General features: G+C 39.9%; 3 protein-coding genes across 10 annotated transcripts in view; 2 read left to right on the plus strand and 1 right to left on the minus strand.

Annotated features, from left to right (window-relative positions):
* Window positions 1-9376: 9376 nt before the first annotated feature.
* On the minus strand, window positions 9377-10343 carry LOC122876166 (late cornified envelope protein 5A-like). Its single transcript, XM_044196146.1, has 3 exons — window positions 10170-10343; window positions 10030-10082; window positions 9377-9845 (listed from the first exon to the last, which is right to left on the minus strand). Exons 2-3 carry the CDS (start codon window positions 10068-10070, stop codon window positions 9377-9379), a joined length of 510 nt encoding a protein of 169 aa, XP_044052081.1. The 5' UTR covers window positions 10071-10082; window positions 10170-10343.
* A 4413-nt stretch (window positions 10344-14756) lies between these two features.
* Window positions 14757-17170, plus strand: LOC122876188 (extensin-like). 7 transcript variants are annotated; one of them, XM_044196209.1, is made up of 8 exons: window positions 14757-14890; window positions 14992-15044; window positions 15249-15542; window positions 15687-15923; window positions 16050-16169; window positions 16314-16366; window positions 16400-16564; window positions 16625-17170. In XM_044196209.1, the coding sequence occupies exons 1-8, from the start codon at window positions 14874-14876 to the stop codon at window positions 16814-16816; spliced, it is 1131 nt and encodes a 376-aa protein (XP_044052144.1). In that variant the 5' UTR covers window positions 14757-14873; the 3' UTR covers window positions 16817-17170. The 7 variants fall into 7 exon arrangements, with proteins under 7 accessions (XP_044052144.1, XP_044052145.1, XP_044052143.1 ...); XM_044196210.1 differs by having other exon boundaries at window positions 15687-15739; window positions 15773-15923; window positions 16314-16564; XM_044196208.1 differs by having other exon boundaries at window positions 15249-15343; window positions 15377-15542; window positions 16314-16564.
* A 941-nt stretch (window positions 17171-18111) lies between these two features.
* LOC122875723 (protein unc-13 homolog B-like) overlaps window positions 18112-26997 on the plus strand; it is a 177741-nt gene continuing 168855 nt past the window's right edge. For both annotated transcript variants that reach the window (XM_044195163.1, XM_044195166.1), the window contains exon 1: window positions 18112-18372. In XM_044195163.1, coding sequence (XP_044051098.1) covers window positions 18351-18372 — 22 coding nt within the window. In that variant the 5' untranslated portion in view covers window positions 18112-18350. The remainder of the gene's footprint in view (window positions 18373-26997) is intronic.

Genomic DNA, 26997 nt, shown 5'->3' on the forward strand with positions numbered 1-26997 from the left:
TTGCACACTATTCTAATTCTTCATCCAAATAACCGCCAGTTTTTCTTAAAAGTCTTCTTACTCGGTGTTAATCATTGAAAATTGGGTGACAACTTAAATGAAAAGCCTGAGTATTGGGAAACTAAAACATTAACCGGCCAGGTTTTTCCCTTTTTAAAAAACCCTTTTTGTTTTTAAAAAAATTTCCTTAGGGGTTGCCCCTTCGGTTTCTTTGTTTTTAACCCCGCATTTTAAATGTTATGGGTCCCCTTAAAAAAAATTTTTTTATGGGTTTTTTTTTTTAAAAAAAATTAAAAGTTTTGCCCTAAATTTTTGTCCTTACCCCCCATTGAAGGGTTTTTTCAAATTTTTTTCAAAAGAAAATTTTTTTTTATTTTAAATTTAAAATGGTTAAAGGGTATAATTTCCGGGCGGGAAAAGGGAAAATTCAAAAAATTTTTTTAAATCAAATTTTTTTTTTTTTTTTTTTAAATTGTGAGAAGGTTGGGGCAAATAGTTTAAAAATTTTGTTTTTTCCCTTTATCCCTTTTTACCTCGTTTCCCAATTTACTATTTCCATTGCCTTTTCCGGGATTACTTAAAAAATTCGGGACTTTAGGGCCCTTTACTGGGCCCGGGAACCCAAAATTAACATTTTGGGGAAAACCCTTAAAGGAAAGAAATTTTTTTTCCCGCCCTAAATTTAAACCCAAAAATTTTTAAAGGGTTTTTTTGGGAAAAAAAACTTTAAAGGGGCCCCCCAAAAAGGCCAATTTACCCCAAAGGGGAATGGGGCTTTTCACAAACCCCATCCCCAAAATTTTTCTTTAAAATTTCTTATTTAAAAATTTGTTTATAAACAAAAAATTTTTTAAAATTAACCAATTTCCCAAAAACCCCTTAACTGGATTCAATAAAAGGGGTTTTTCCCTTTTTTTAAATTTCTTTGTTTTTTTTTAAAAAAAAAAAAAAATTTTTCCAACTGGGTTTAAAAAATTTAAAGGGTTTTAAAATTTTTAAATTGAATTTTAAATTTTGGGCCCTCAAAAAATTAAATTTATCCCCCTTAAAATGTTTTTTTAATTTTTAAAAAGGGTTTTGGCCAAAACCTAAAAAACTTTTCCCCTATTGGGAAAAAATTTTTTTTTGATGAATAGTTTGTTTTTTTCCCTTTTCCCATGGGGAAACTGGAAAAAATGGGGGGAAATAAAAATTTAAATTTAAAAAAAATTTTTTTTTTGGGCTCCAAATTTAAATTTGGGGAAAATTTCGGAACAAATGGGCTTAAAAAAAATTTTTAAACAAGTAAAATTTTAAAAATGGAAAAATTTAAATTTTTTTTTTAAACGGTTTTTGGGTTTCAAGTTTGGAGTTTTTTTTTAAAAACCCTTTTGGGGTCCCCTTTTTCCCCCTTTTTTGGGGGGTTTCCGGGGGGGCCCCCGGAACCCCGCCTGACCCGGGCCAGGCCCACCTGGGCCCCCCCCTGGGGAAATCCCGGTTTTTTTTCCCCCCGCGGGGAATTTTTTGGGGCCCCCCAGAAAAGGGACCTTAAAGAACCCTGATTAACCAAATGGGTTTTTCCCCGTTTGGGCCCCAATGCTTTTAAAGCCCCCGTTTACCCGAACCCTCCCGCCTACCCCCTTTTCCCAGTTTCCCTTTCCCCCTTTCCCCCGGTCCAGCTTTCCCCAACCCGGCCTTTTTTTTTTAAACCCAGAAATTTCAAAACTTTTTAATTTTTTTTTTATTCCAAAAACCCCAAAAAAGGGCCCCCTAGTTTTTTAAAAAAAAAACGTTCTTTTTTAAACCTTTTTTCCTTGGGGTTTTTCTTTTTTGGGGTTTAAAAATTAAAAAAAAAAAAAAAAACATTGAATTGCCAAAATAAAGTTAAAAATTATTTTTTTCCTTAATTTGGGAGGGGGAAACAAAAAAAGGGTTAAAAAGGAAATTTAATCTTCTCCCTTTTTACCCTTTTTTTTAAAACCCTTTTAAATAAAACAAAAGGGTCCGGGTCCCAAAGGGAATTGTTTAAAAATAAAAAACTTTTCTCCCTTGGGCCATTTTAGGGTTTAAAAAAAAGGTTAAAAAAAAATTTTCCTTACCTTTAAAAGGAAAAAATTTAAATTTGAAAATAATGTTTAAAAAAAAATTTGGGTTTAAAGGTTTTTAAATGAAATTAAAAAACCATAAAAAAATTTTTGGAAATTTTTGTAATGGGGTTTTTGGTTTGGGGTTGTCCTTAAAACTTAAAAAAATTTTTTTAAAAAATTTTTTCTTAAAAAAACAAGGGTAAAATTTTCCCCAAAAATCCCAAATGGCCAAATTTTTTTTTTTCGGGCAAAGGGAATTTGGGGTTTTTAACTTCCCAAAGTATTTCTTTTTTTTTTTTTAAAAATTAAACCTTTGAAAGGGTTGTTGGGTGGAAAAAAATTAAATTTCTTAAAAAAAGGTCCCAAATTTTTTTTTTTTTTTTAAAATTTACCAAACTTTTCCATTTTAAATTAATTTAAAACCTTAAATTTTAAAAGGGTTTTAATACCCCAGTCCCTTTGGGAAAAACTTTTTCTTTACAATTTAATTTCATTTTTTTTAACTGTTTACCAAAATTTTATTTCCAAAAAGGGGCTTTCCGGACTTAACATTTTGAAAATGGTTAATTTGTTTTTTTTGTGGGGAAAACTGCTTTAAAAGAAAAAATTAATTAAACACATTTTAAAAAATTTGCAAAAAAAAAACTTTAAAATCATTTAAAATTTTTTTTAACAAAAAGGGTTTTAAAAGGGTTTTTAATCCAAATTTTTTTGAAATTTTAACAATCAAACCCTAAAAATTTTTCCCCCCATTTTTTCAAATTGGGGTTTTGCCGGGGGGCCCCGGGTAAACCCCGGGGAAAAAAAAACCCCCCTTTGGGGCCCCTTACCCAAAACAAAACATTTTTTTAAAAAAAAGTTTTCCCCCTAAAAGGGGAAAAACCCCCCCCTTTTTTGGGGTTTTTGCCCACCAAAAAAAAATTAAAGGGCCCCCCAAAGGGAAAATTTTGCTTTTTGGAAAGGATTTTTTGGGCTTTTTTCCCTTTTTGGAACCCCTGAACCAACACCCTTAAAGTAGTTTGGGCAAATTTGTTTTGGGGGAAAATCCAAAATAAGGGAAAACTTTGCCCCTCCCAAGGAAAAAACCCCGGAAACAGCCCTTTAGGGTTCTTAAAAAAAAAACAAAATTTTTCCCTTTTTTTAATTTAATTTAATTAAATTTTTTAAAAACCCCGGGGTAGCTAAATGTTTGGGGCCCCTTTCCCTTACATTCCATTTTTTCTTTTTTTTCCCCTTTTTGGGTTTGTGGGTTTACTTGGGTGCCCCAAAAAAAAAATTTGGGGTTTTACCGGCTATTTTCCCCTAAAAAATTTATTTCTTTTGTTCCCCCTTTTTGGGATGCCCAAAACTTTAAAATAAAAGGCCCCAAAAATAAAAACCTTCCTTTGGGTGAAAATTTAAAAAGGGGGGCACCCCCCCTTTCCCAATTTCCCCTTTAAAGGCCAATGGGACTTTCCCCCCAACGTTCTTTTTTTTTCCCGGGGCCCAATTTTCCCAAAACCCCTTTATGTTTCCCCAAAAAAAACAATCTTCTTCATTCCGGGTCTTTTCCAAAAAAAATTTAAAATGTTTTTCCGTATTTTGGTTTAAAAAAAGTTTTAAATTAAATAAAAAGGGAACCCAAATTAAATTTTAGGGAAAATTTAATAAGGGGCAAGGTAAAATTTTAAAAAAAAAAATCTTAAAGATAAATTCCTAAAATTTAAAAAAAAACATTTTTAAAATCCGGGTTGGGGTTTAAAACTGGAAAGTAAATTTACATGTTTTTTTTTTTTTTTGAAATTGAACCCTAGTTTTTAATTTTTCCCCTTTTAGAGGGTTTTTTTTGATGGGAACCAAAAGAAATTTGGTGAAAACCTGGGAAAACACTTTAAAATAATTTTAAAATAAAAAAGTAAAGGGCGTATAAAATTTAAATAAAAGATGACCATTTTTTATTTTTATTTATTATTTTAAAATGTTGTAAACCCAAAATTTCGCAAACCTTTGAATTTCAAAACCGAATGTTAAATACTTTTAAATTTTTTTTTTTTTTCCCCCCAAAAAGGGTTTTTCTGGGGGCCCCAAAACCCAAAATTTTCCAAAAAATTTTTTTCCTTTTAAATTTAAACCCCCGCGTAAAAAAAATTTTTAAAAATTTTCCCAATGGGAAAAAAATTTATAACCCTTTACAAAAAAAAGTTCTTAAACCCTAAACCTTAATCCCCCAGTCCCCTGCCAAAAGGGGTTTTTTTTTTCCCAAAATTTCTGCCCATCTTCCCCGTTTCCCTTTTTTTCCTTTTTACGGGAAAATAACCTTTTATGCCCAAATAAAGAAAAATTTTCTTCAAAACTTTTTAAAACCCCAGGTTTTTATGTAAAAAATTTTTGTGGCTTTCAAAAAAACATTTCTTTAAAATTTTTAAAAAAATGGGTTTTTTATTTTTTTTTCCCTAATTAAATTTAAATGTTAAAAAGGGGTGTTTTTTGGGTAAAAGCTTCAAAAAATTTTCTTTTCTTTCAAAATAAATTTAAAACCTTTGTTTTAGGGGTTAAACTTATTTAAGGGTTAACCTTTTTTTTTAAAAAAATTTTTCGGGGTTTATGCCTTATTTAAATTTTATTTTCACCCTTTCGGACCCCCGGGAAAGGGGCCTTTAAACCAAAAGGGAAACCTTTTTTCCCTTTTTTCCCCCAAAAACGGGGCCCCGGGAGGAAATTTGGGGCGAAGGGGAAAATTTCCTTTGGGCCCGGGGGTTTTTGGGGACGGGTTTAAACCTTTAAAAACTTTTCCAATTTTTTAACCCAGGGGCGGAAACCTGGGGCCTTGATGGGTTTCACCCGGGAATCCCACTCCAAAATTTCCCCCGGGAACCCTTTCCCCCAAAAAATTTTTTCCAAACCCCCCTTGGCCCAAGAAAAAAAGGGGAAAACCCAAGCAAACTTTCAAAGGGAAACCTAAATAAAAAAGCCCTTTAGCCAAAAACCAATGGGGCCTTCAATTTTTTAAAAACCCATTTTCCATGGGAAAAATTTCGGGTTTTAGTTTTAATTTGGGTTCCCTATTTAAACAAAAGGACAAATTTTTAAATTTTTTTATTTTAAATATTTTAAATTCAAAAATTTTAAATTTTTAAAAGGGATTTTTTTTTCAAAAGTTTTAAAATTTGGGCATAAAATCCCCCAGTAAAAAGGGTTTTTTGGGATTGGGCCTTTTTTTTATTTAATTTTAAAAACCCCCCTTAATTTTTAAAAATTTTTTGGCCCCAAATTAAAGTCTAAAAATAAATTTTTTCCTTTTTTTTTTCCCATTGGAATTTGGGGCTTTAAAAATTAAAAGACAAAATTTGTTTTTAAAAAAGATTTTTAAACTTTTCCTTTTGGAATAAAAAAAACCCGGTTTTTAAAAAAGGGGGTGGAAATCAAAATTTTGGAAAAAACAGGGCCCCAAAGGGTTAAGGAAATCAAAAGGGGGGGGCCCCAAATTTTAAAAGTTTCAAGGGTTTAAAGGGGAAAATTCCCCTTTTGGATTTACCCTGCCCCCCAAAGTGGCCCACTGCCTGGCCCCCAAGGGGGCCCTTTTTTTTCCCCCCCCGGAATTTGGGGGGGGCCCCTTCCCAAGGGGGGCCCCCTAAGGGGCAATAAGCGGCACCTCCCCCAAAAACCCCCGTTAACCCTTTAAAACCCCCTTTTAAACCCTCCCCGGGTTTCCCACCTTTAAAAAACCCCGCCTTCCCCCGAAACCTTACCCCCCCTCAGGGGTGGTTTAAGCCCCCCCTTTTCCGGGGCCCTTTCCCCAAACCTTTTCCCCAAACCCTTTTTTTTTTTTTTAAACCCCCAAACCCCAAGTTTCCCTAGTTTTTCCCAAATTTAAACAAACAATTCCCATTTATTTTGTTTTTTTTCCTGCTTTGGGTTTGGGGCCCCATAAAATTTTTTAAAAAAAAAAAAAATATAAAATTTTTTAAAAAAATTGGGTTTTAAAAATTTTTTGGTTTTAAAATTTTTTTTTTAACCGGGTAAAAGGTTTTTAAAAAAAATTAAAGGGCCAAAAATTAAAACCTTTTCCCCCCTTTTTTTAAAATAGGGGGAAAATTTAAAAAAAATTTTTTTTACCAGCCTTAGCCGCAACCCGTGCCCCAGCCTTAGCCGCAACCCGTGCCCCAGCCTTAGCCGCAACCCGGCTACCAGCCTTAGCCGCAACCCGGCTACCAGCCTTAGCCGCAACCCGGCTACCAGCCTTAGCCGCAACCCGGCTACCAGCAGAAGCCCATACCCCAGCAGCTTTGCTTCCAGCAGAAGCCCATACCCCAGCAGCTTTGCTTCCAGCAGAAGCCCATACCCCAGCAGCTTGGCTACCAGCAGAAGCCCATACCCCAGCAGCTTGGCTACCAGCAGAAGCCCATACCCCAGCAGCTTGGCTACCAGCAGAAGCCTAGACTGAAGGGTAAGTGTAGTTCTGTTTATGTCAGGAGAACAGCCTAACTGTTATGCTCGTTTCATTACGGTTATTGCCACTTAAGGTTAAACCCACTAATTACCACTGACTAATCTTGTCATTTCAGATATCTCAGAGGTGTTTCAACTTGTGGGCCTTGCTGAGTTTAGGCTTGTACCATGACAGTCTTTTAAAAAAAAAAAAATAAAAATAAAAAATAAAATGCATTTTGTACTGCATTGGGCTGGAAATGATTTACTTTGAAGTTGAAAGGGGTTTATTTCTTCTTTTGTACTCTGTAAGGTTTTAGAGGATTTTGGGGCCACTCAAAACTACAAAATCCACAAGGGCTTAAATGCAGATGCAATAAAGATGCCTTCTTTCAGTGTTGCACCTCTACAATAAATGGGTATAGTGGCAAGCCACCAACCCTCCCCCATACTTAAACACAACAATATTTCGTTTCAAACAGGGAGTTCACTCACTAATGTCTAAAATATGACTAGAAAAGCTGAGCAACATGTATGCTTTTCGTTCCTGCATGTCTCAGCAGCTGAGGGGCAATGGAGAATCGACCAGAGACCAATGAAGACATGCGGCTAAACATGTCATCACAGGTTAAGTTTGGCATGGGTGCAGAGAAAACTAGAGTCAGTCTTGTCTATGTACACACAGACTCAACATTAACTTTAGTGGCCTCCGCTTGGCGTAATTGGGAGTCGTTGCCGCTAACGTGAATAGTAACGTTACTGTATTGACATTCATCCTTAGCCAGCAGTTTTAATTTGGATTCGACATCGCCCGCTCTGGCCCCAGGAAAACATTTGACTATGGTCTTCAACTTCACATTTCTCAAAATGGAGCTTCCAATAATCAGTTTGTTTCTCAGCGGGTATGTCGCTGAGTGGGGAGAACTTGTTAGAGTGAACAGGTTGGTGGTGAACCGTGGGCTTCTGCTTAAGGCTATGCTTCCTTCCGATAGTCACCCAGCCTCCCTGGAGACTGGTAATAGGAGCTACCTCTGGTCGGTCCGCACCGGCTACCGGGGTCTGGCTAACTACAGCAGCTAATGATTGCGTTCCCACGGTGCGGAACGGTGTTTCCAATGCTACAAATAAACTACCTTTATTAAATGTACCATTGTCACTAAAAGAGGCAGAGGAATAGCTAAACATTTGATACACCGAGCAGGAGAGGGAGAGAAAAGCCATTGCTAGCTGCTAAGCTAGAGAACGGTAGCTAGCAAAAATGAATAGCGTGGGATTAGCGAGAAAGCCGTTAAAAGGAGAGAGCTACGAGTGCTTGAGCAGAACTAGTGTACATTTAAATGTATAGCAGATAGTTAGTCACTATAATAAAGAATCAAACAAAATGAACTGTGAGAGCAGCAAATATACGCTACTAGTAACACGCAAACACCGGTGACTGGAAATGAGACAGCATGTCAGCACACAAAAAAATCTGTGTGCATTATTAATCCCATTACTGCATGTTACTAACTCGATATCTTCTCTCTCCCGTAGTTTTGTGCTTTCTCGTTTCTCTCCTATCGCTTTCAGCAGGTATTTGTGCCTCCGGAGCTGCAGAGACTGGATCTGTGGTTGTGGGCCACCTGCTGCCCCCGTGTTCCTGCTCGACAACTACTACAGTTATCGGCTCTGTTACTATTATAGTCATTATTATTCCTATGTCATTACTATTTGATATTACCACTACATTAATACTATTTTAAAATTCTAGGTGGTATTTGCATTGTGCTTCCATGCCCATGGTGTCGGCAGTTGGTAACGAACTTGAAAAACTGCTGTTAGATGTAGCTTAGCACAAGCACCAGCTGGCAGTGGGTGGAAATGCTTGAATGGCGATAAAAATCAACGCTTTTTACTTCTTCCAGAATGTAATCCTTTAGTAGTGGCAGCATGCAGTCCAACAGCTCGTTTTGGACCATCTTTGGCGCCTTTACAAACAGTAAGTTAGCTGTCTTAGGTGCTCCTCCAGCACACTGTCTAAGGAGTCAACAAAATCCACCAATCCCCTGAAAATGCCAGGGTTGTCCGAGGAGTCAGTTTCATCATGCAGTCGATTATTTTGGATAAAATGTGCCTGTTTTTAATCCACTTCCTCACTGCGATCCTGTGGCCGTCGTCCAGCTGCCTTGCGATGTTCACTCTGTCTAATGTGGCTAACGTTAGCTGGACAGAATTATCAGAATCAGAAATACTTTGATCCCTGAGGGGAAACTCTTGTTACAGCTGCTCACTATCACGTTAGTGCATACAGGGATAGAAGTTCTAAGCAAATCAGAATATAACACTAATACATGCAAGATAAATTAAGTACCAGGTGGATATAAGTATAAAATTAAAACAAGTGTCAAGTACAAAGTGGATTTACCGGTTGATAAGTATGTAAGTAACAGCGCATGGTAAGTGAACTGAAGGGGGTCTGACTATGGGCCGCAGCTGTTCCAGCACCAGTCTCTTCATTATGTGGGAGGTCCGTAGTCCTTGGAGCCACTGGGACACAACGTCTTCCACTGAATATATCCATGTGTGCCCTGGTGTTCTCATGTGTTCTTACTTTCTCAGACAGGTGCTTCATATCCCTCACTCCAGCAACTGTCCCCGTTTTTTTTTTTAAGGCAAGCACAGAAAGCAAAGATTTTAGCTTGACTGCATCCAGCTAGCCAGACCGACCTTTCTAGCATACCAGCTCAGAAGCCTCGCATACACTGCTTCCCTTGCTCAGTAGCGAGGTCAGGTTGATCTGGGCCCAGCTCTTGCCGTTTCTCGTCTCAATCTGATCTTACTCACCCTTGTCATGTAGTTAAAATGTTAACCTGTAGAGGTCCTTAGAGACTGTCTCCTGACATAAACAGAACTACACTTACCCTTCAGTCTAGGCTTCTGCTGGTAGCCAAGCTGCTGGGGTATGGGCTTCTGCTGGTAGCCGGGCTACGGCTAAGGCTTCTGCTGGAGGATGGGTTGCCGCTAAGGCTGGGGCACGGGTTGCCGCTAAGGCTTCTGCTGGAGGATGGGTTGCCGCTAAGGCTGGGGCACGGGTTGCGGCCGTTGAGACTGGTGCACAGGCTTCGTCTAGTAGCCAGGCTGCGGCCGTTGAGGCTGGGGCACGTGCTGCTGGAGTATGGGCTTCTGCTGGTAGCCAAGCTGCTGGAGTATGGGCTTCTGCTGGTAGCCGGGTTGCCGCCAAGGCTGGGGCACGGGTTGCCGCCAAGGCTGGGGCACGGGTTGCCGCCAAGGCTGGGGCACGGGTTGCCGCCAAGGCTGGGGCACGGGTTGCCGCCAAGGCTGGGGCACGGGTTGCGGCAGTTTCTGCTGGTAGCCGGGCTGCCGGGGCACGGGCTGTTAATTATAACATAAATTAGAGTCATCTATACCCTCCTTTGAAAAACCAACAATTTCTGTTCACAACCACAAGGTTAATGACTTCAACATATTGCAGTTCAACAGTCCTTAAAATCATTTAACTTGGTTCAAATATAACACTTTTGAATTTTGTAGTGTAGCCTGTATGTACCATGGCAACATGTAACGCTTGCCTGAAGCTCTCCCATAATGAGCAGCCATAGTAGCACCACATTAAAAAAAGAAAACAAAACAATCTCACTCATTTTAGACATTGTAAATGTATAATGTTGAGCACAGAAAGAACCACTTAAAAATTACCGTAGAATAAACCCCATGGTTTCAGCCAGAGATAAGATCAAACGCAAACTGAAATGCCTCTATCTGACTCAGCGCAACCAAAAGTCTATCTTCCTTCCACAGTGAGAGGGAAACCTGCAGTGCAGTTATTTAAACTGGTTTTGACAGCCAATCACAGCTCGCTCTTCCTAAAAGGTTGATTGGAAACAGGTGGAAGCAACGGGGCTGGGTTCATTATAAAACACATGCTCAGAAAAAGGCAACAATTTAAATTGTGTCAGCTTTCCATGTTTGTTTAGCTAAAGTGCATCATCGTTATTATTCATGCCAAACAGCCACAGTTGTAATGAGAATTCTGCAATTATGCCATATGACTGAGCACATTAAATAGCATGGAAGTGCATCTTCAATGGTTTTAAGGTTAAGCATACCAGGGCCCTTCCTATTGTATATTCTGCAGGTTAGTTTTATGATTGTTTGCCTTCCCCACTTGTGTAGATTTGCTTTACTTGGTTAATTTTTTTCATCAGCTCAATGTGATGCAGTAGACACCACCCATCTCACACTCTCTGTAGAGTCAGAAACATTGCATTGCAACAAGCATTGTTATTTGGAACTACCAACCGTATTTGATCCAGTTCTGCAAGTACATTTACATTTGATGGGCTTTTTTTTTTTTTAAAAAGAAAAGGTATTTCCGCTTTATGACAGTGGAGGGAGGCAGGAAGGGCAGGGGAGAGAGGGGATGACATGCAACAAGGGCCCGGGCCGGAAACGAGCCCAGGCCGCTGTGGTAAAGACTCAGCCTCGATGCGTGTGTGCGCTGTACCAGGTCAATTTACATGAACCTGTATTAAGTGGTGGTAATCAGAAAGAAAAAAAGAACATTTAGGCATTTATCCCCTACATATGTGCACACTGTTTATACACAAATACACCTACCCTTCAGTTTATGCCTTATGCCCTAGTTGGGCCTGTAGCCAAATCTTCCTTTACCACCATAATTGAGATGTGTCCCACTCATTGTAAATAGTGAAATCCACAATACCATGAGAAACATGCATGAAATTCTTGGAATTGACTAGAAGACACATTGATCTTTTTTTAACTTCACTTGTTGTTGCACAGTAGTTAGGGTCATCAGTTTGTACCTCCAATAGTCAGTATTGATTCATTATATGTTAGTAATCCTGTAAGGGGGGATAAAAGGTAACTCAACTGCCAGATAAGTTTGAAATACAATATAAAAAATTTGTTCACCATTCTTCTGTGTTGTAAAAAAGGAGAGAGAGAAAAATTGGGAACAACAGTACCCATACTGCAACCAGCTAAACCATATTTTTCAGTTAAAATAATATTGTTTTCTGAATTCTAGTGAATCAGTTTCTGGGCAGACAACACTATATACAGTAGGTCACTGGGCTTGGTTGTATTCAAAGATGCAAAACCAACTCGTCTGAATGTGAAATGATGCTATAATGCTAAAAATGGCAACTGCGTCAACTGGGACAAAACCCATTTCCTGTCATTTGTGTTAGGAATGATGCATGGTCACTGACTTGTGGTTGGGAAATAGTCTTTTGGTGCATGTATGAGACAGAAAATGTGATCAGCTGTCATGTTATAAACCCTAGACTCCTTTTTTTAAAATAGGCAGTGGAACTCTGATGTATTCAGTGCATCTCATTTCTTTTATTTCATGTCTTCTTGATCCTCAGCTGACCTGGACATCATTCTGGTCCATCTTGAAGCTCGGCTCAGTTAAATTTCTACTCGGATAAGCAAGGTGTCACAGTCTGTCATGTTCTCTCCAGCCACTACACTCCCTCACCTGAGTACTGATTCCCTTCACCTGTTACCCCGTACACACCTGCATCCAATTAGCACTCCACTCCCCTATAAATCCCAGCTTCTCACCACAGTCTGTGTCTGGTCTCGTTTAGACTAAGGATAGACCTTGTGTTTCCCTGACTCTACAATGAATTGGACTAACCCACGAAAAGAACGAAACTCCTACCAGCCTCGAGTACCTTGATCCCAGCTTCTGTTACTCCAGTTCTCAGTGTGTGTCACTCCAGCTCCAGTTCCCAAGTGTCTTCAGTCTCCTGTGAGTTTGCCTCTCCAGCTCCTGGTCCCGTGTGTCACTCCAGTTCCCAGCCCTGTGTGAACCTACTCACCTGTATTCAGCCACACTACTCCAGATCTCCAGTGAAAGGACTGTATACTTCCATCCATTATCTGTTCATTCTCCTCGTGTCTCAATAAACCATATCAGTATCTTCCCTGTGTCTCCGGTCTGTACTGTCCGTAACACAAGGAGGCTGGACAAGGAAACACGAGACCATCCTATGTAGAAATTTTTTACTAAATGAGTACACATTTTTATTTGAAATGGTTGGATGTAACAGCTGATCAAGCTGCATTGAAACTATCACCACAACACATCAGTGTGTCAAACACTGACTTGGACAAATATCCAATCAAATGTGTATATCTTCCCTTTTATTTGTTTGACATGTACATATTATACCTCAGTGACTTAATGGGCTATCACATGCGTGGCCTTTCCTCAAAAGTGATTTGATTGGCTGCACTAAAATAATCCAATTAATATATCCTTATTAGACCATTTCATATATTCCCTTATATGTGATTTGACAGGCTGCAGGTTCAAGTTTTATCATTTATATATTTACACAGTACAGTAGTTTAAATAAATACATTTGAAAATTTCATGAAGCAGTTTCTCTTTCTGAATGTGAGACTATAGCCGTCACCTCCAACAGCTGCAAAATATAAAAGGGCAACAGTTTGAAAACATCTGTCCCAACAACGGAAAACTTAAAAACATAAACTGGAAAAGGTACCAACCAAGTACAGAAAACCTTTTTTTGCACGAGATTTGCATTCTGCTTTAAAACCAATAACTGAGGTGAAATTAGCCACTAGTAACACAATATCTCTGGTGTTACACTGGATTTTCATTGAGGATAAAAGTCTGTTTGGAAAAAACAAAATCTCTGCTCTGGAATTCATCTAGTCTATTCTCAGCAATATTATTTGAACTGCAAAATAAGGTTTAGCTGGTATGCTATGGTTACTGTTGTTCCCAATTTTCCTCTCTCTCCTTTTTTACAACACAGAAGAATGGTGAACAAATGTTCTATATTGTAATTCAAACTTATGTGGCAGTTGAGTTTCCTTTTATCCCCCCTTACAGGATTACTAACATATAATGAATCAATACTGATTATTGGAGGTACAAACTGATGACCCTAACTACTGTGCAACACCAATTGAAGTTAAAAAAAGATCAATAGTAACAGAAAATTCATAGTAAATCTTGAAGGTTAAGATTAATGGGAATGTTCAGTACTGACAGGTGACATACTTTTTGCACTGTTTGCACAGATGATAATGTGATTTTTGTTTGTGTTATTTTGTTGGCCTCCCGAATTACTCAGGTTCAGCCATTATGAGAACTCACCGTACTTTGAGAAAATGTTGCTTTTTGGACCCTAAAACTACAGCACCATAGATATGTGCCTGTCATCAAACCACCATCACAAGCGGCTGCATCTTTATTATTTATCTATTGTTTATGTCGAGTGGTGTATCGTTGAAATAACTTTCACAGAGAGATAGTTAGGGCATCCAATGAGGCCATGATAGTGTTTTTTTCTGCCACTAGAGGGAACCACATGACATCAAAATCAAGCTTGCTTGGAACTGAGCAGGCAAAAGTTTAAGGCAGTACAGTGATGAATAAAATATATTGATGCAAAGTAGTATGATGTTTTCCGCAATCCCAAAAGATACACATATGATCATCAACCCTCGCTACCAGCCCAAGTCAAAGCCCATGCCTGGGTTCGATTCCGGCCCGGTCCTTTGCTGCCCGTCATCTCCTCTCTCCCCTGCCTTTCCTGTCTCTCTACTGTCACTGTCAAATAGACCATTGAATGTTAATAGGTACCTTTCATGAACTGTCTTGAGTGCTCTTGCCAATCCTTATTATGCACGTCTGTTATACATGATTCTGTTGAAGATGATTAAATTGGCCACTAGCAACACAATATCTCTGATGTTACACTGGATTTTCATAATGACATAAAAAGAATCCCACCTCCTCAGGATTGCAGCCAGCCAATGGATAAATGCTAATTTAATTTCAGAATAAATTAAATTTTCACTGTTACCCTATCTTTGTGTTGCGCTTTTTCTTCTAAAACACAGAAGAATTGTCTGAATTCGCACACATATAATATGTATAAAATAATACATATATATCTCTATATATCTATATAGATACAAATATAGTATAATATAATATAATATATTTATCCCCCCTGGAGTACTGACATATAATGCATCCATGAATGAACAGAGTCTCAGTCTTTAAAACATGGACAATGTATTTTCATGATATCAAATGGTTCAGTGATGCATTGGTGGAGGCTGAACAAAGAAGAATAACGGACACTATTTTAAGGATTTTTTTGAACACCTGTGCATCACAATGAATCCAGCCCTGTTACTTTCACCTGTTTCCAATCAACCTTTTAGGAAGAGAGAGCTGTGATTGGCTGTCATAACAAGTTTAAATAACTGCACTGCAGGTTTTCTATCACTGTGGAAGGAAGAGAGACTTTTGTTTGTTTTGGGTCAGTTGATGACAGATAGAGGCATTTCAGTTTGCATTTGAGCTTATCTCTAGCTTAAACCATGGGACTTTCTCTATGGTAACTTTTTACTAGTTATTTTTTTGCTTAACATTATACATTTACAATGTCTAAAATGACATTTTGTTTGTGTAAACCTGGCTTTCTTTCTTTTTTTTTAGTGTGGTGCTACTATGGCTGCTGTTTATTGGAGAGCTTCAGGCAAGCATTAAATGTAAGACAACAGGTTATAATTACACTCAAAATGCAAAGATCAAAAGTCTATTTTTTTTTTTACATTAAGTTGAATGGATTTAAGAACAATCACTTCTAATACATTAAAGTCATTTACCTTGTGGTTGTAAAACAAACATCTTGTATTTTTCAAAAGAGGGTATAGATGAGTCACTAATTCTGTAGCATGATAATTTATCAACAGCTTCCTACCATGGCTTTGAGCCTGTTATTTGGGACATGAGCTACCAGCCCCAGGCTCCCAGCTACCAGCCCCAGGCTCCCAGCTACCAGCTCCAGGCGGCCAGCTACCGGCCGCAGCCCGTGCCCCAGGCGGCCAGCTACCGGCCGCAGCCCGTGCCCCAGGCGGCCAGCTACCGGCCGCAGCCCGTGCCCCAGGCGGCCAGCTACCGGCCGCAGCCCGTGCCCCAGGCGCCCAGCTACCGGCCGCAGCCCAAGCCCCCGGCGCCCAGCTACCAGCAGCAGCCCAATCCCCAAGGTAATTTCTTGAATGGATTTAAGAACTATCATTTACAATACATTCAAGTCTCTTTACCTTGTGGTTGTAAAACAAACATCTTGGATTTTTCAAAAGAGGGTATAGATGAGTTACTAATTCTGTGGCATGATAATTTATCAACAGGTTCCTACCATGGCTTTGAGCCTGTTATTTGGGACATGAGCTACCAGCCCCAGGCGGCCAGCTACAAGCCGCAGCCCAAGCCCCAGGCGGCCAGCTACAAGCCGCAGCCCAAGCCCCAGGCGGCCAGCTACAAGCCGCAGCCCAAGCCCCAGGCGGCCAGCTACAAGCCGCAGCCCAAGCCCCAGGCGGCCAGCTACCAGCCGCAGCCCAAGCCCCAAGGTACATCCTTGAATGGATGTAAGAACTTTTCATTTACAACACATTCAAGTATTTTACCTTGTGGTTGTAATACAAACATCTTGGATTTTTCAAAAGAGGGTATAGATGTGCTACTAATTCTGTAGCATGATAATTTATCAACAGCGTCCTACGATGGCTTTGAGCCTGTTATTTGGGACATGAGCTACCAGCCCCCGGCGCCCAGCTACCAGCAGCAGCCCAAGCCCCCGGCGCCCAGCTACCAGCAGCAGCCCAATCCCCAAGGTAATTTCTTGAATGGATTTAAGAACTATCATTTACAATACATTCAAGTCTCTTTACCTTGTGGTTGTAAAACAAACATCTTGGATTTTTCAAAAGAGGGTATAGATGAGTTACTAATTCTGTGGCATGATAATTTATCAACAGGTTCCTACCATGGCTTTGAGCCTGTTATTTGGGACATGAGCTACCAGCCCCAGGCGGCCAGCTACAAGCCGCAGCCCAAGCCCCAGGCGGCCAGCTACAAGCCGCAGCCCAAGCCCCAGGCGGCCAGCTACAAGCCGCAGCCCAAGCCCCAGGCGGCCAGCTACAAGCCGCAGCCCAAGCCCCAGGCGGCCAGCTACAAGCCGCAGCCCAAGCCCCAGGCGGCCAGCTACAAGCCGCAGCCCAAGCCCCAGGCGGCCAGCTACAAGCGCAGCCCAAGCCCCAGGCGGCCAGCCAAGCAGCCCAAGCCCCAGGCGGCCAGCTACAAGCCCCAGGCGGCCAGCTACAAGCCCCAGGCGGCCAGCTACAAGCCCCAGGCGGCCAGCTACAAGCCCCAGGTGGCCAGCTACCAGCCGCGCAGCAATTTTGGCTCTCGTCTTCCTGCCCAGACAGAGAGTGCACCCAGCAAAGAGGATTCAATGGGGTGGGTTTACATAACAGTGTAAATTTTTATTTTATTTTTTCTTGTAGTTGATGCTTAATTCTCATGGCATTGTGATTTTGACTCTTAGAATGAGTGGCACCCATCTCAACAATGGAAGATTTAGCTACAATGCCAATTAGCGCACAAGGTATAGACTGAAGGTTAAGTGTAGTTGTACCTATGTAAGGGATAACATCATAATTGTTATGCCTCTTCATTATGCTTACTGCCACTTAAGGCTAAACCCACTAATTACCACTGACTAATCTTGTCTCATTATTTCAGATGATCTCAGTAGTGTTTCAACTTGTGTGCCTTGCTTCGTTTATGCTTGTACCATGAGTCTTCAGATAAATAAAATGCATTTTGTACTACATTGGTCTAGAAATCTGAGTATTTACTTAAAGCTGAAAGGGTGTCTGTCATAACTGGGGCCATTCAAAACTAGAGTATAAAATCAACAAGGGCTTGAAGGGTCATTGTGGAGCAGGTCCCTGCTTAGGTGTAAAGTTGTATGACAATCATAACACTACAGGTTCTTGATCCGCTTCCAACCACGTCAACTTGTAAGACTGTCATTACTCTAAGGTGAAGCTAGCTAGTTTAGTTCATGTCAAGATAAATGCTTTATGGGATTTTGGCCTCAGTCTGACAATGCTTGTTTTTTTTTGTTTTTTTTCCACTCAAATTTCAATGTGACATGGTTGCATAGTTTCATTTAATATAGTCAGGCACACTTAATCAGGTTCATAGTTATAAATACAATTTCTTGGGTTTTTGTCTAACATGACTAGAAAAATGTATATGGGTTCGGTGCTAGATCGCCATTTTCACCTGACTCTCTCAACTTATTTCCTTTTAGCATCCACAAGGGCCGGCAGACATGCTGGGCCCCTCACTGCACATTCTGGACACCATGATGGTAGTCCCAGGTTAGAAGCATGTTTGGGCCATAACTTTAGTCTTGTTACACAAATTTTTATTTATATTTTCCCCACACACTAGGGCTCATGTTTCTGCAGGAATTCTTGCCCCTCAGTTTACCTTGGCACCACTGACATCAAAATTTTTTTTTTTTTTTTTTTTTGGTTGTATAAAATATTAGGATTTTGAAAAGATTACCACATTTCCGTGGAGAAACACGACATGTTTTCTTAATGGTAGACGTTAGTACATCATCTTATCTCATACTAACGTATGTAAGATAAGCTCAACGTAACATAAGCGTTAAAGTGTTTTGCACCACACCACCATGCTGATTATTCCAAATTCATACCTTCACTACAGTCATTGAATGCAGCACAAGAGCCGCCCCGCTCTACCGGATTTCAGCTGATAGTTAGTCGGTCTTTGCCAGTGACAGTCATCCCTTTAAACCCTCAGGACCCCTCGGATTTTCCACCAGGTACATTTTTTTTATGACACGGTGCGATGAAGCGGAAAGTAAACGACATTTAGGAGTAGTCTAAATGACTGCTGTGCAACAGGTAACTGGGCTGCAAACTCACTGAAGGCTCATCGGCTTTGGAGGAACTGTTGCACAAAATCCCGCTGCGATGTCCCTGCTGTGTGTCAGAGGTAAGGTCTCACTTCATAGCTGCAGGTTGTTTAATAATAGTGAAATTAATATAGAAACGGAAGAATGGTATCAAAAAAGTATGAGCTGTTCTGCTGGCATTTAATTATTTGCTGGGGAAAAAAAAGCGAAGTTAATCCTGTACAAGATTTTAGGATTGTACAAATAGGCGATCAGAGCAAAAACCGAATTCCTATAGTAGCCTAATATTGTAGTATTATCACAGGGATAAAGCATGTAAGGAAGGATACAACTTCAGGCAGGCTGGACAGAAAATCTAAAGGGAATATTATGTTATATGTATGTTGATAGTCTTATCTGCCTCATTCCACCACTAACGTATGTGATGAGAACAGGGATCCTGTTAATTAGTGAAGGTGCATAAGATGAACAAACTTTAGAGGTTTTCATCTGCTTCTCTTAAGATACCCAGTAACACGTGAGCTAAACCCCATGTGGCCAGTGACCATTACAGTGTATTTACCTGTGACTGTGTGACATTGGATGGGGCCGCGCTGATATCAGCCGATATTTTTATAATAGATATATCGTATTTTCCTATATGTTGGCCGATAGGTCACAAGGCATTAGACTACAGAAATGCTAAAGTTACTTTTGAGGTAACTGAGAACACAGTGTTGTTCACCCAAAAGCACTTACAAGTTTATTTTTCAACTGTAAAATGCCGCGCTCAGTACATATCTTAGTGACAATTGTTTTCATAATCAAATTTAAGGGATCCATATCAAAATGAATATAAGCCAATATGTTATCAGATTTTTAAACAAAAAAATCTAGTATCAGTCAGACTAGAGAGAGAGAGAGAGGTATTTACAAGAGGCTGTGTAGTGATTGGGTCCAAGCAGGGTCACATGTGCATGAAGTAAAGCTGAGCTGTGATAGCACTGTTAGAGAAAAGGATTTGTTATGCTTGCTGATATAATGATTACATGATTCTTCCACTAGCAGCTGTACAGTTGTATTCCTTTTATTTGAAGCAACAGAATCACACTCTTCTACTTCTTTTATGACATGACTGAAGCTGAAGCCTGTCAGCTGTAAATGATGGGTTAGAACTGGATTCATAACATAAGCCTTTAAATTGTCAGATTGTGGCTATTTAAGGGTTTGAAACTAGGTTGAAATATGCTGAAGCAACAACACGTTTTACTTACTTTCTGGTTGACATTTGGTGCATCGGGCCCTTTATGTGTGCTGGACAACAGCGACCACTGTAAACTAGAGGCTCAGAGGAATCTTTAAAGTTCCACTGAGACATTTTTAATGAAATTTTGATGATCAAAATAGGGACAAAGCCAAGGTTGAAAAAACCTGAAATAGCCTTTAAGAAGCTGCTAGTCCTTAATGGATATTATTTTTTTCAGTGGAAAGTTTCGGGGTCTCATGATCCTCTTCTAAATGACCCCATGACCCCCAACAGTAAGGTTCTGGGGGACACAAGAGTTTTGTTTTACCGTTGGTATTAAATATTGGATTAAAAACAATCTTATGAAATATAAATATCAACCTATAAAAATACATATCAGTGGAACTGGAAGAAGAGAGATGCTGGATCGTAAGTGGCAGTGAGGTGAAACTGAATGAGATATTGATGCCTCCTGCCACAAGTATTGCTGAGGTGCACAAGTCACTTGATCTGCAGCTGTTCAAGTGAAGCTGATCAGTGGCCTAGAGCAGGAAACTGTGTTTGTACTGGGCAGGTGTGTAACTGAAAGAATAAGAAACAAGTTGCTGAAAACTACCATGTGTATACAGACAGATAAAGTTGAATTCATTAAAGTAAACAAAAACAAAACAGATGGATCCCACATTGCCACCAGTTTATTTAAAATTTTGGCTCGCTCCCAGATTACAAATTGCTCTTCTTTCACAGACATGCTGATTGATTTTCACACCATCAAACTATTGTCTGCCTATCTCTAACTCTCAGCCTCTGGCGTATTGTTTCTCACTGATCATTTTTGACCATTTCTCATCTTGTGAGTGTGAGTGCTGCCTGAGGCTGGGAGGCCACCACCACCACCAAACTCGTCTATTACAGAATGATGAGATGGGGTGAGGTTGGAGGGTTGGAGGGATGGAGGAGGTGAAGCACAGCTGGGTCGCAGTGGGTTCAGCCAAGTGGAATTATAAAAAAGACCATCATTTTGTTTCATAGCTTGCACAGAGATTGATGGAGAGTGTGGCTCATGTTCACCTGTATCAGTAAAACCTTATGTGAATCTTGTACACACATTTGAGTGTTTCATAGCAGACTGTTCCTGAGTCTTGCTGCATTCATCTGAGTTAGACGTAGAGCTCTAGTTGGACAATATGACCCAAAATCTATAGCAATACAATTTGTCCCATTTTTTTTTGATAACAATATACTGTACGGGATTTGCCGCTGGCTCCTCATGGTTGCTTTTAAAAGAAACTTGTAACTGTTTAGGTGTTAACTTTTGCAGAGACTTTCATTGGCTGAACATTTAAAAAAAATAGAAACAGTGCACTTTGTTCTGATTTCAAATCTTGAAATCAGAGCTATCAGAAATTTTAGAAGATACAAAGGCGTGAATACAGTGGATTTTTCAAATAGATCATTCTTTTTGTGAACACGATAAACACGACCCCACTTGAGGGCACCAGAAGTCTTAAAGTGCAGTCACACTAGCACCAATTCATGAGAATATTTGCAAAGTCTCTCTGTCAGTTCAGTTAAAAGCTGTGTAATTAATGAATTCACTACTGTATTTCCTGTTTCAGTGTGAACCCTGGCCAAACTTGGCCAGTGTTCACCTTTTTTCAGTCTTGACCATGCAAATTCATTCAAGTCATTATAACGGTGACTCTCACATGAGCCGTACTCTTGACCCCTCTTGTTATCGTGTCCCATCATATCCCTATATACGTCATGGTATTGTCTTTGTTTTGTCTTGTTTTGTGTATGGTTTTGCACTGCTATGAGTTGCACTCATACACTGTTTTCAAGTCGTGATTGCTCCGCTCAATATTTATTTATTACCTACGTCAGACCTGTGACATCACATTCAGTGTGATAACATGCACTTTAGTAACCAGGTTACTCAGAGAAACCAGAAATGGAAATGGAGAACGTGTTTAAATGCACTGTACTGACCTAGTTACTGTAAAGCTGTGTATACGTGCAGCAGGTCAGCAATAAGATTTCTTCCTACCCCTGACCTAATTTTGGAACCATGGCTTACTGGTTTTAACTGTAGTAGTGACAGAAGACAGTCATTGACATGTTCAGCAGTGAAAACCAACTGATTCAGACTTCTGGGTGCTACCTTGCAGGGCCGTGGGAAGTAGGGGTGCTGCGGGTGCTGCTGGAAAAGGGTCGAGCTGCACACATGCACAGCACTCTCTGCCAGATGCAAAATATTAAATGTATTAAAACATTTTAAATAATTTTCCTGTTGTTATTTACCTAAGAATTGAATGCTTGAGGAAGTTTTGAGAAATAATTAGCAATACCGAATTATTATTTATTATTTAAATAACGCCAAGCATCATGGTCAATGGACATTACCTCCTCAACCCCTGAGCGTAATAATAACTGGAGCACCCAGCTCAAGGTAAAGAGTTTTATTTGCGTTTTATTATGAGCTGCCACCAAGAATTTTAACATTATCATTAAACAGTAATATCACACTGATACTCTTGCTGCAAAAAATGGATTTGGCTATGTTGTTGTGTGCTGTGCAAATTGGGCTTTTGGACCAGTTAAAATATCATGCATATGTGGATGTGTCCTATAGCCTTTTGGACCTGTTTAACTATGTCTTGGCTATTTGTGTTCTTGTCTGCTGCGTGCAACTGAGCCTGGTAGTTGCAAGACTGACATATGTTTGATTCATATTGTAGTAGCTTATGTTAACCCACACCCACACCCGCGACATGCAAAAAATGCACCTCCCACTACAGCACCCCCAACTTAAAGCCTCTTCTCACGGCTCTGCTACTTTGTGATAGTTTCAGTTTTAGTCTGACTTTGGATGGAGTTATTTTAAATATGAAGAGGCTCCACTTACTTTCCCTGTCTTTTATCATGCACATGCATACTTACGTAAAAAGCCGATTAGGAACCCGGTTACCTGTATATATGGCCATCAAATCTGCATTCTTCAAGAGAAATCTACCTGGGCAAATCAGGTTTCCCTTAATTCCCTCCCCTGATTACATAAACCAGGTTTCTCATTTACATGACAGGAATCAGCTTGCTGGAGAAAGACGACTGTGACCTGGTGCACAAAAGCGCTGATTATTTGTCGGTCTTGAGTGTGAGCCACTTTGGTTCAACTGAAGGCTCATGTGATGGGCGTTCAAAGTATTTGACTTTGACACCACAGCTCACATCCTGTCTCCTAGCAACAGTCGAAGTTGGTTACTTTTCACCATGAAGGTGATCTTTCCCTAACCTTCACCATGACCACGGTCTTTCTTAGTAGCAGTAGAAGTCCTTTTTAGTTGCCTAAAAAAGTGTCTTTGTTCTATCATGGCGGGGATGCCAGATCAGTAAAATGCCCATATGGGTCAAATTCACAGACAAATGACCTATTTTGTCATTTAGGTATGAGAAAATTAAACGATAAAATAAGCTGTTTGTCCATGCCCTCTAAAACGACACATAGAAGTGTTTCCTGATCTGTCTACTCCATCAGCAGGACTTGTCTGTGCCTTCCGAAACTGTTACCAATCACTGTTGTCAAATCTGTTTTATGATGTGACAACTCTATGGCTAAGGTTTGTTTCTGTTTAGGCACAAAAACATCTTGGTTAGGTTTAGGGAGAGATCACGGTTTGGGTTCAAATGACTACTTCGATAAGGTTAGGGGACCTTCATTGTTATGATTACAATAATAAAGATGTGGTTAAGGCTACGGAATGATCACAGTCATGCTTTAAAAAACACAACATTGACTGTTGGTTTGAAACGGGAAATGAACAGCGGCCTCCCGTGTGAAAGTCTGATGTCCTGTTGATCCATCCTTCTTCATTGCTTCCATCATAAGTATTACAGCCGCTAGAGGGCTTTGTCCCTCGGACGAAAACAAATGTCGTTTTGGGGCACTTACTGAAACAACTAATGCTGACATTCTTCTTGGGAGGACAGTCTCTGCTTTTGAGTCAGTTTGGCTAACCTGTGCACAAGTGTTCTCAGATGTTTTTTTTGTCTTGCAAATCTACCTGATATGAAGTTTATTAAACATTTTGAGAAATAGTTTTGTATCCCCCTCATCCTCCTGACCAATGACAAACCTACTTGACCAAAGCCAGAGTTTCTGTTTTTAACCATAGCAGATGTGCCCACTGATTAAAGGAACCCAGACTTTCCATCTCATTGAGGAAATGCAGTCAAACCAGAAGAGTGGCATCCTTGTTTTGTTGAGAGCTGTAATACTTTTCAGAGGCTATTTTCCCCCTTCCTTGTTCCTTGTTGTGTCGAGGGCTCTCAGAGCCCGCATGGTGGCTGGCAGTCCTCTGAGGAGAGTGAATGGCTGCAGAATGAAAAGCCAAGGATGTGAGGACACGGGCTCCGACAGCTCAGTCAGTACCCACACTCGAGCTATTTCTAGATGGAAATTAGCAGTGGAATAAATGCATACAGTAATGGTATTGAATAATTTGCAGAGTGTTGAGTCAGGCTACTGTGAAGAAATAGCATTAGGAGAAATTATACTGCAATAATGGGAGATAAATACATGCAGGTGGACTGCTGGTCATGTCGAGAGAGCAGCGAGGGATTCAATCTCTTCTTCCTTTGTGCAGGTCAGCATAAAAACTGGAGCTTGTGTAATTTTTATTTTGTAATGCAAGATAAAGGCCTGGTGTGGATTCATAAAGGTAGTAACTGAAAGCATTGTGTAGGCCACCAGATGCCATAGGTAAGGAGAGTAGGTGAGGACAGACCAGGTCAGCAAACACACCGGCACACTGTGCTGGAATGACAGGGACACAAGTAAAGCTTCAGCGACCCGTCTGGGGAGAGGGGGGTGGGGATAGAGGGGGAATAATCCCCTGGCCATCTGCTGCTTTCGCTGTCCTGTGTGTGTTTATGCTTGTGTGTGTGTGTCAGGCTGTGACTCACGTGGGACAGGGAATTCACTTCCTTCTTCTCATTCCCTCCTTTTCATAATAATGTTACTTCCTGGTATCTGATTCACCTGCCTCTGACAGCCTCTCCGTACCTTAATCTTTGCTGCTCGCCACTTTGCTGACTTTTTCTTCAGAAGTGCTCAAAATGAGATGATGATAAATAAAGAAAATATTACAGATAAATATAGACAAATGTACTTTGTGTTCAGTGCTAAGTAGACAATGCTAGCATGCTAACAGGCTAAACTAAGATGGTGACAATGGTAAACATTACACCTGCTTAGCATCAGCATCTTAGCATTGTCAGTGTGAGCTGGTTAGCATGCTGATGTTAGCATTTACCTCAAAGCATTGCTGTGCTGAAGTACAGACAGAGCTGCTCGCATGTCTCGTTATCTCCTCTGTACAGTGATGAGCTCTATCAGCATCTGTTAGTCTGTTGTCCACAGTGCTGAAGAGAGCCAGCTTTTTTTTACCAGTTACACTCATTCACTCCTACGAGTTTCCCAATTCTCTGCAGCTCCTCTGAAGCAGGTGTGTGTTTGAGAATGTGTGTGTGTGTTTTGAACCAATTTAACTTTTAGACAGTGCAGTCAGTCTTTCAAAGGGGCTAAGTAAGGATTAGGACATGAGGTCGGTTAAAGATTGGAATTATTTTAGTGTACATCTTGTTACACTTTCATATTCATATTTGAACGACAGAAATAATTTTCACTTTGCTCCAGAGTTTAAGCTTAGTGAACTCTGACTGTCGGATTCTGTGGACCACTTGTCCGATTAAGGTACTTGTCATCGCAGTGACCCCTGGGCTGAAATTTAAACAATGAGGATTGTTGTTTTGTTTTGCTGTATTGTGGCCGGAGCTGCAACTAACAATTGTTTTCATTATCAATTCATTTACTGATAATTAAGGATAAAGGAAATAATAAAAAAGACCTATTCAATTTTCAGTCCAAATATTCCCAACTGACAAACTGAAACCAGTGAATTTTTGCTTAAAAAATAAGCTAATGATTATCAAAATTGTTGCTAGTTAATTTTCTGTCGACTGTTTGATTGTCTTTTTGATTTGTCGACTAACTGCCTCAGCTGTATTGATCAATATTGATATAGTGTTGCTCACTGCTGTGTAGCATGACGTTATCCCCTGTTACACCCATATTTGTAGTGGGTGATTTTGGTTACGCTAAATGTAATGTAAACATACTGTAAATGTCACTGTTGTGTGAGAGTTAGTAGACACACAGTGAAGAGATAAGGACTTAAGAAATGATTATCTCTCTCTCTTTCTCTCTCTCTGTGTGTGCCTCTGGTCATGTCATCATCTATGAAGCACCATCCATGGACCCCCTCCTAGTAGATCACTGTTGGTCTTCTTGAGGCATCTCTAATTGGCTCATTATTGTAGTGAAGCAGGGGCACAGCAAGGGCAAAAATCACTGTTAATTTGTGATTATGCAGGGTGATGTGAGGTATACATGCTGCTGTATGTTATTAACATCCTGAGACACTGAGATGGAGGATAAGCATCAGGAAAGTAAGCCTGTTGGCTATCTTGTATTACCTTAAATGTTCTTTCAGGTTGTTTCATAATTTTTAGGACTCACATTCATTCGTTTATGAGCCATTTATTGACAAATTACTAAATGAATATTGTCCACAGCCAACCAGAAATATAGCAAGTACATGAAAGAACTTATTCACATTAGTCATAATTTTAAGTTAATAAATAATAGAGTTGTATTCAAGAGCAACTAAAACAGAATCAGAACCAACGTAGAAAAGTGGTCCTTCACATGCTACAAGACAAAATAGAAATTAAACATTTATAATTCAACGATAACTGGACAAGTGCTGTTGAAGATTGTGTGACATGATTGAAAGTCTCAGAACAGCTACTAAATGGACCTCCTGGATTGTTTTGTCAACTGCTGTTTCCAAGGTCAGTAATTAACTTGGAACCTCAATTTGAATCCTGATGGAGACCCTGACCTTAAACGGGTTAGTGTCACATCATGATGTATAGAAAGTATTTCAATTTTTTTTTACAGTTTTCCACCAAAATATATGTTAATACCAATACATCTGCAATAAGCTAATTTCAGCAGATATATCTTCCACCATTCAGTTCAGTAAACACCACAGCATACATGCCTCTCAACACATGCCTGTTGCTAAGGCTTTAGCATGCTTTTTTTTTTAACTGTATGACTTCACAATTATGAACCGGACTGTCTACATAACTTAAAGGGTCATGGATGGGATGGACAGTAGCATAGATGCATATGTAAGATGCTCAAACACACCTCAGTCAGTTTATACTGACCAACACACACATACACACATATACACGTACGGACACACAGGCACAGGGCCAGATCCACAATGGCTGTATTTATTAGGTTGGCTTGACGAGGTCTGCAGGGGCTGTCGTTTAATGGAAGTGAGAGGGTGTTAATGACATGGCCACCAGGTTGACAACCTCCACGCGCTCAAACCCACCGTGA

This window comes from Siniperca chuatsi, linkage group LG5 (assembly GCF_020085105.1).
Source record: "Siniperca chuatsi isolate FFG_IHB_CAS linkage group LG5, ASM2008510v1, whole genome shotgun sequence".
Classification (NCBI taxonomy): Eukaryota; Metazoa; Chordata; class Actinopteri; order Centrarchiformes; family Sinipercidae; genus Siniperca; species Siniperca chuatsi.

Coding starts and splice junctions, on each gene's coding strand:
- LOC122876166 (XM_044196146.1), bottom strand. CDS start 10,070: ATGGCTGCTCATTATGGGAGAGCTTCAGGCAAGCGTTACAT. Junction 9,846..10,029: donor GCTTCAGGCAAGCGTTACAT/GTTGCCATGGTA, acceptor TATAATTAACAG/CCCGTGCCCCGGCAGCCCGG.
- LOC122876188 (XM_044196205.1), top strand. Junction 15,924..16,049: donor AGGTACATCCTTGAATGGAT/GTAAGAACTTTT, acceptor ATTTATCAACAG/CGTCCTACGATGGCTTTGAG. Junction 16,565..16,624: donor AGCCGCAGCCCAAGCCCCAG/GCGGCCAGCTAC, acceptor CCCAAGCCCCAG/GCGGCCAGCTACAAGCCCCA.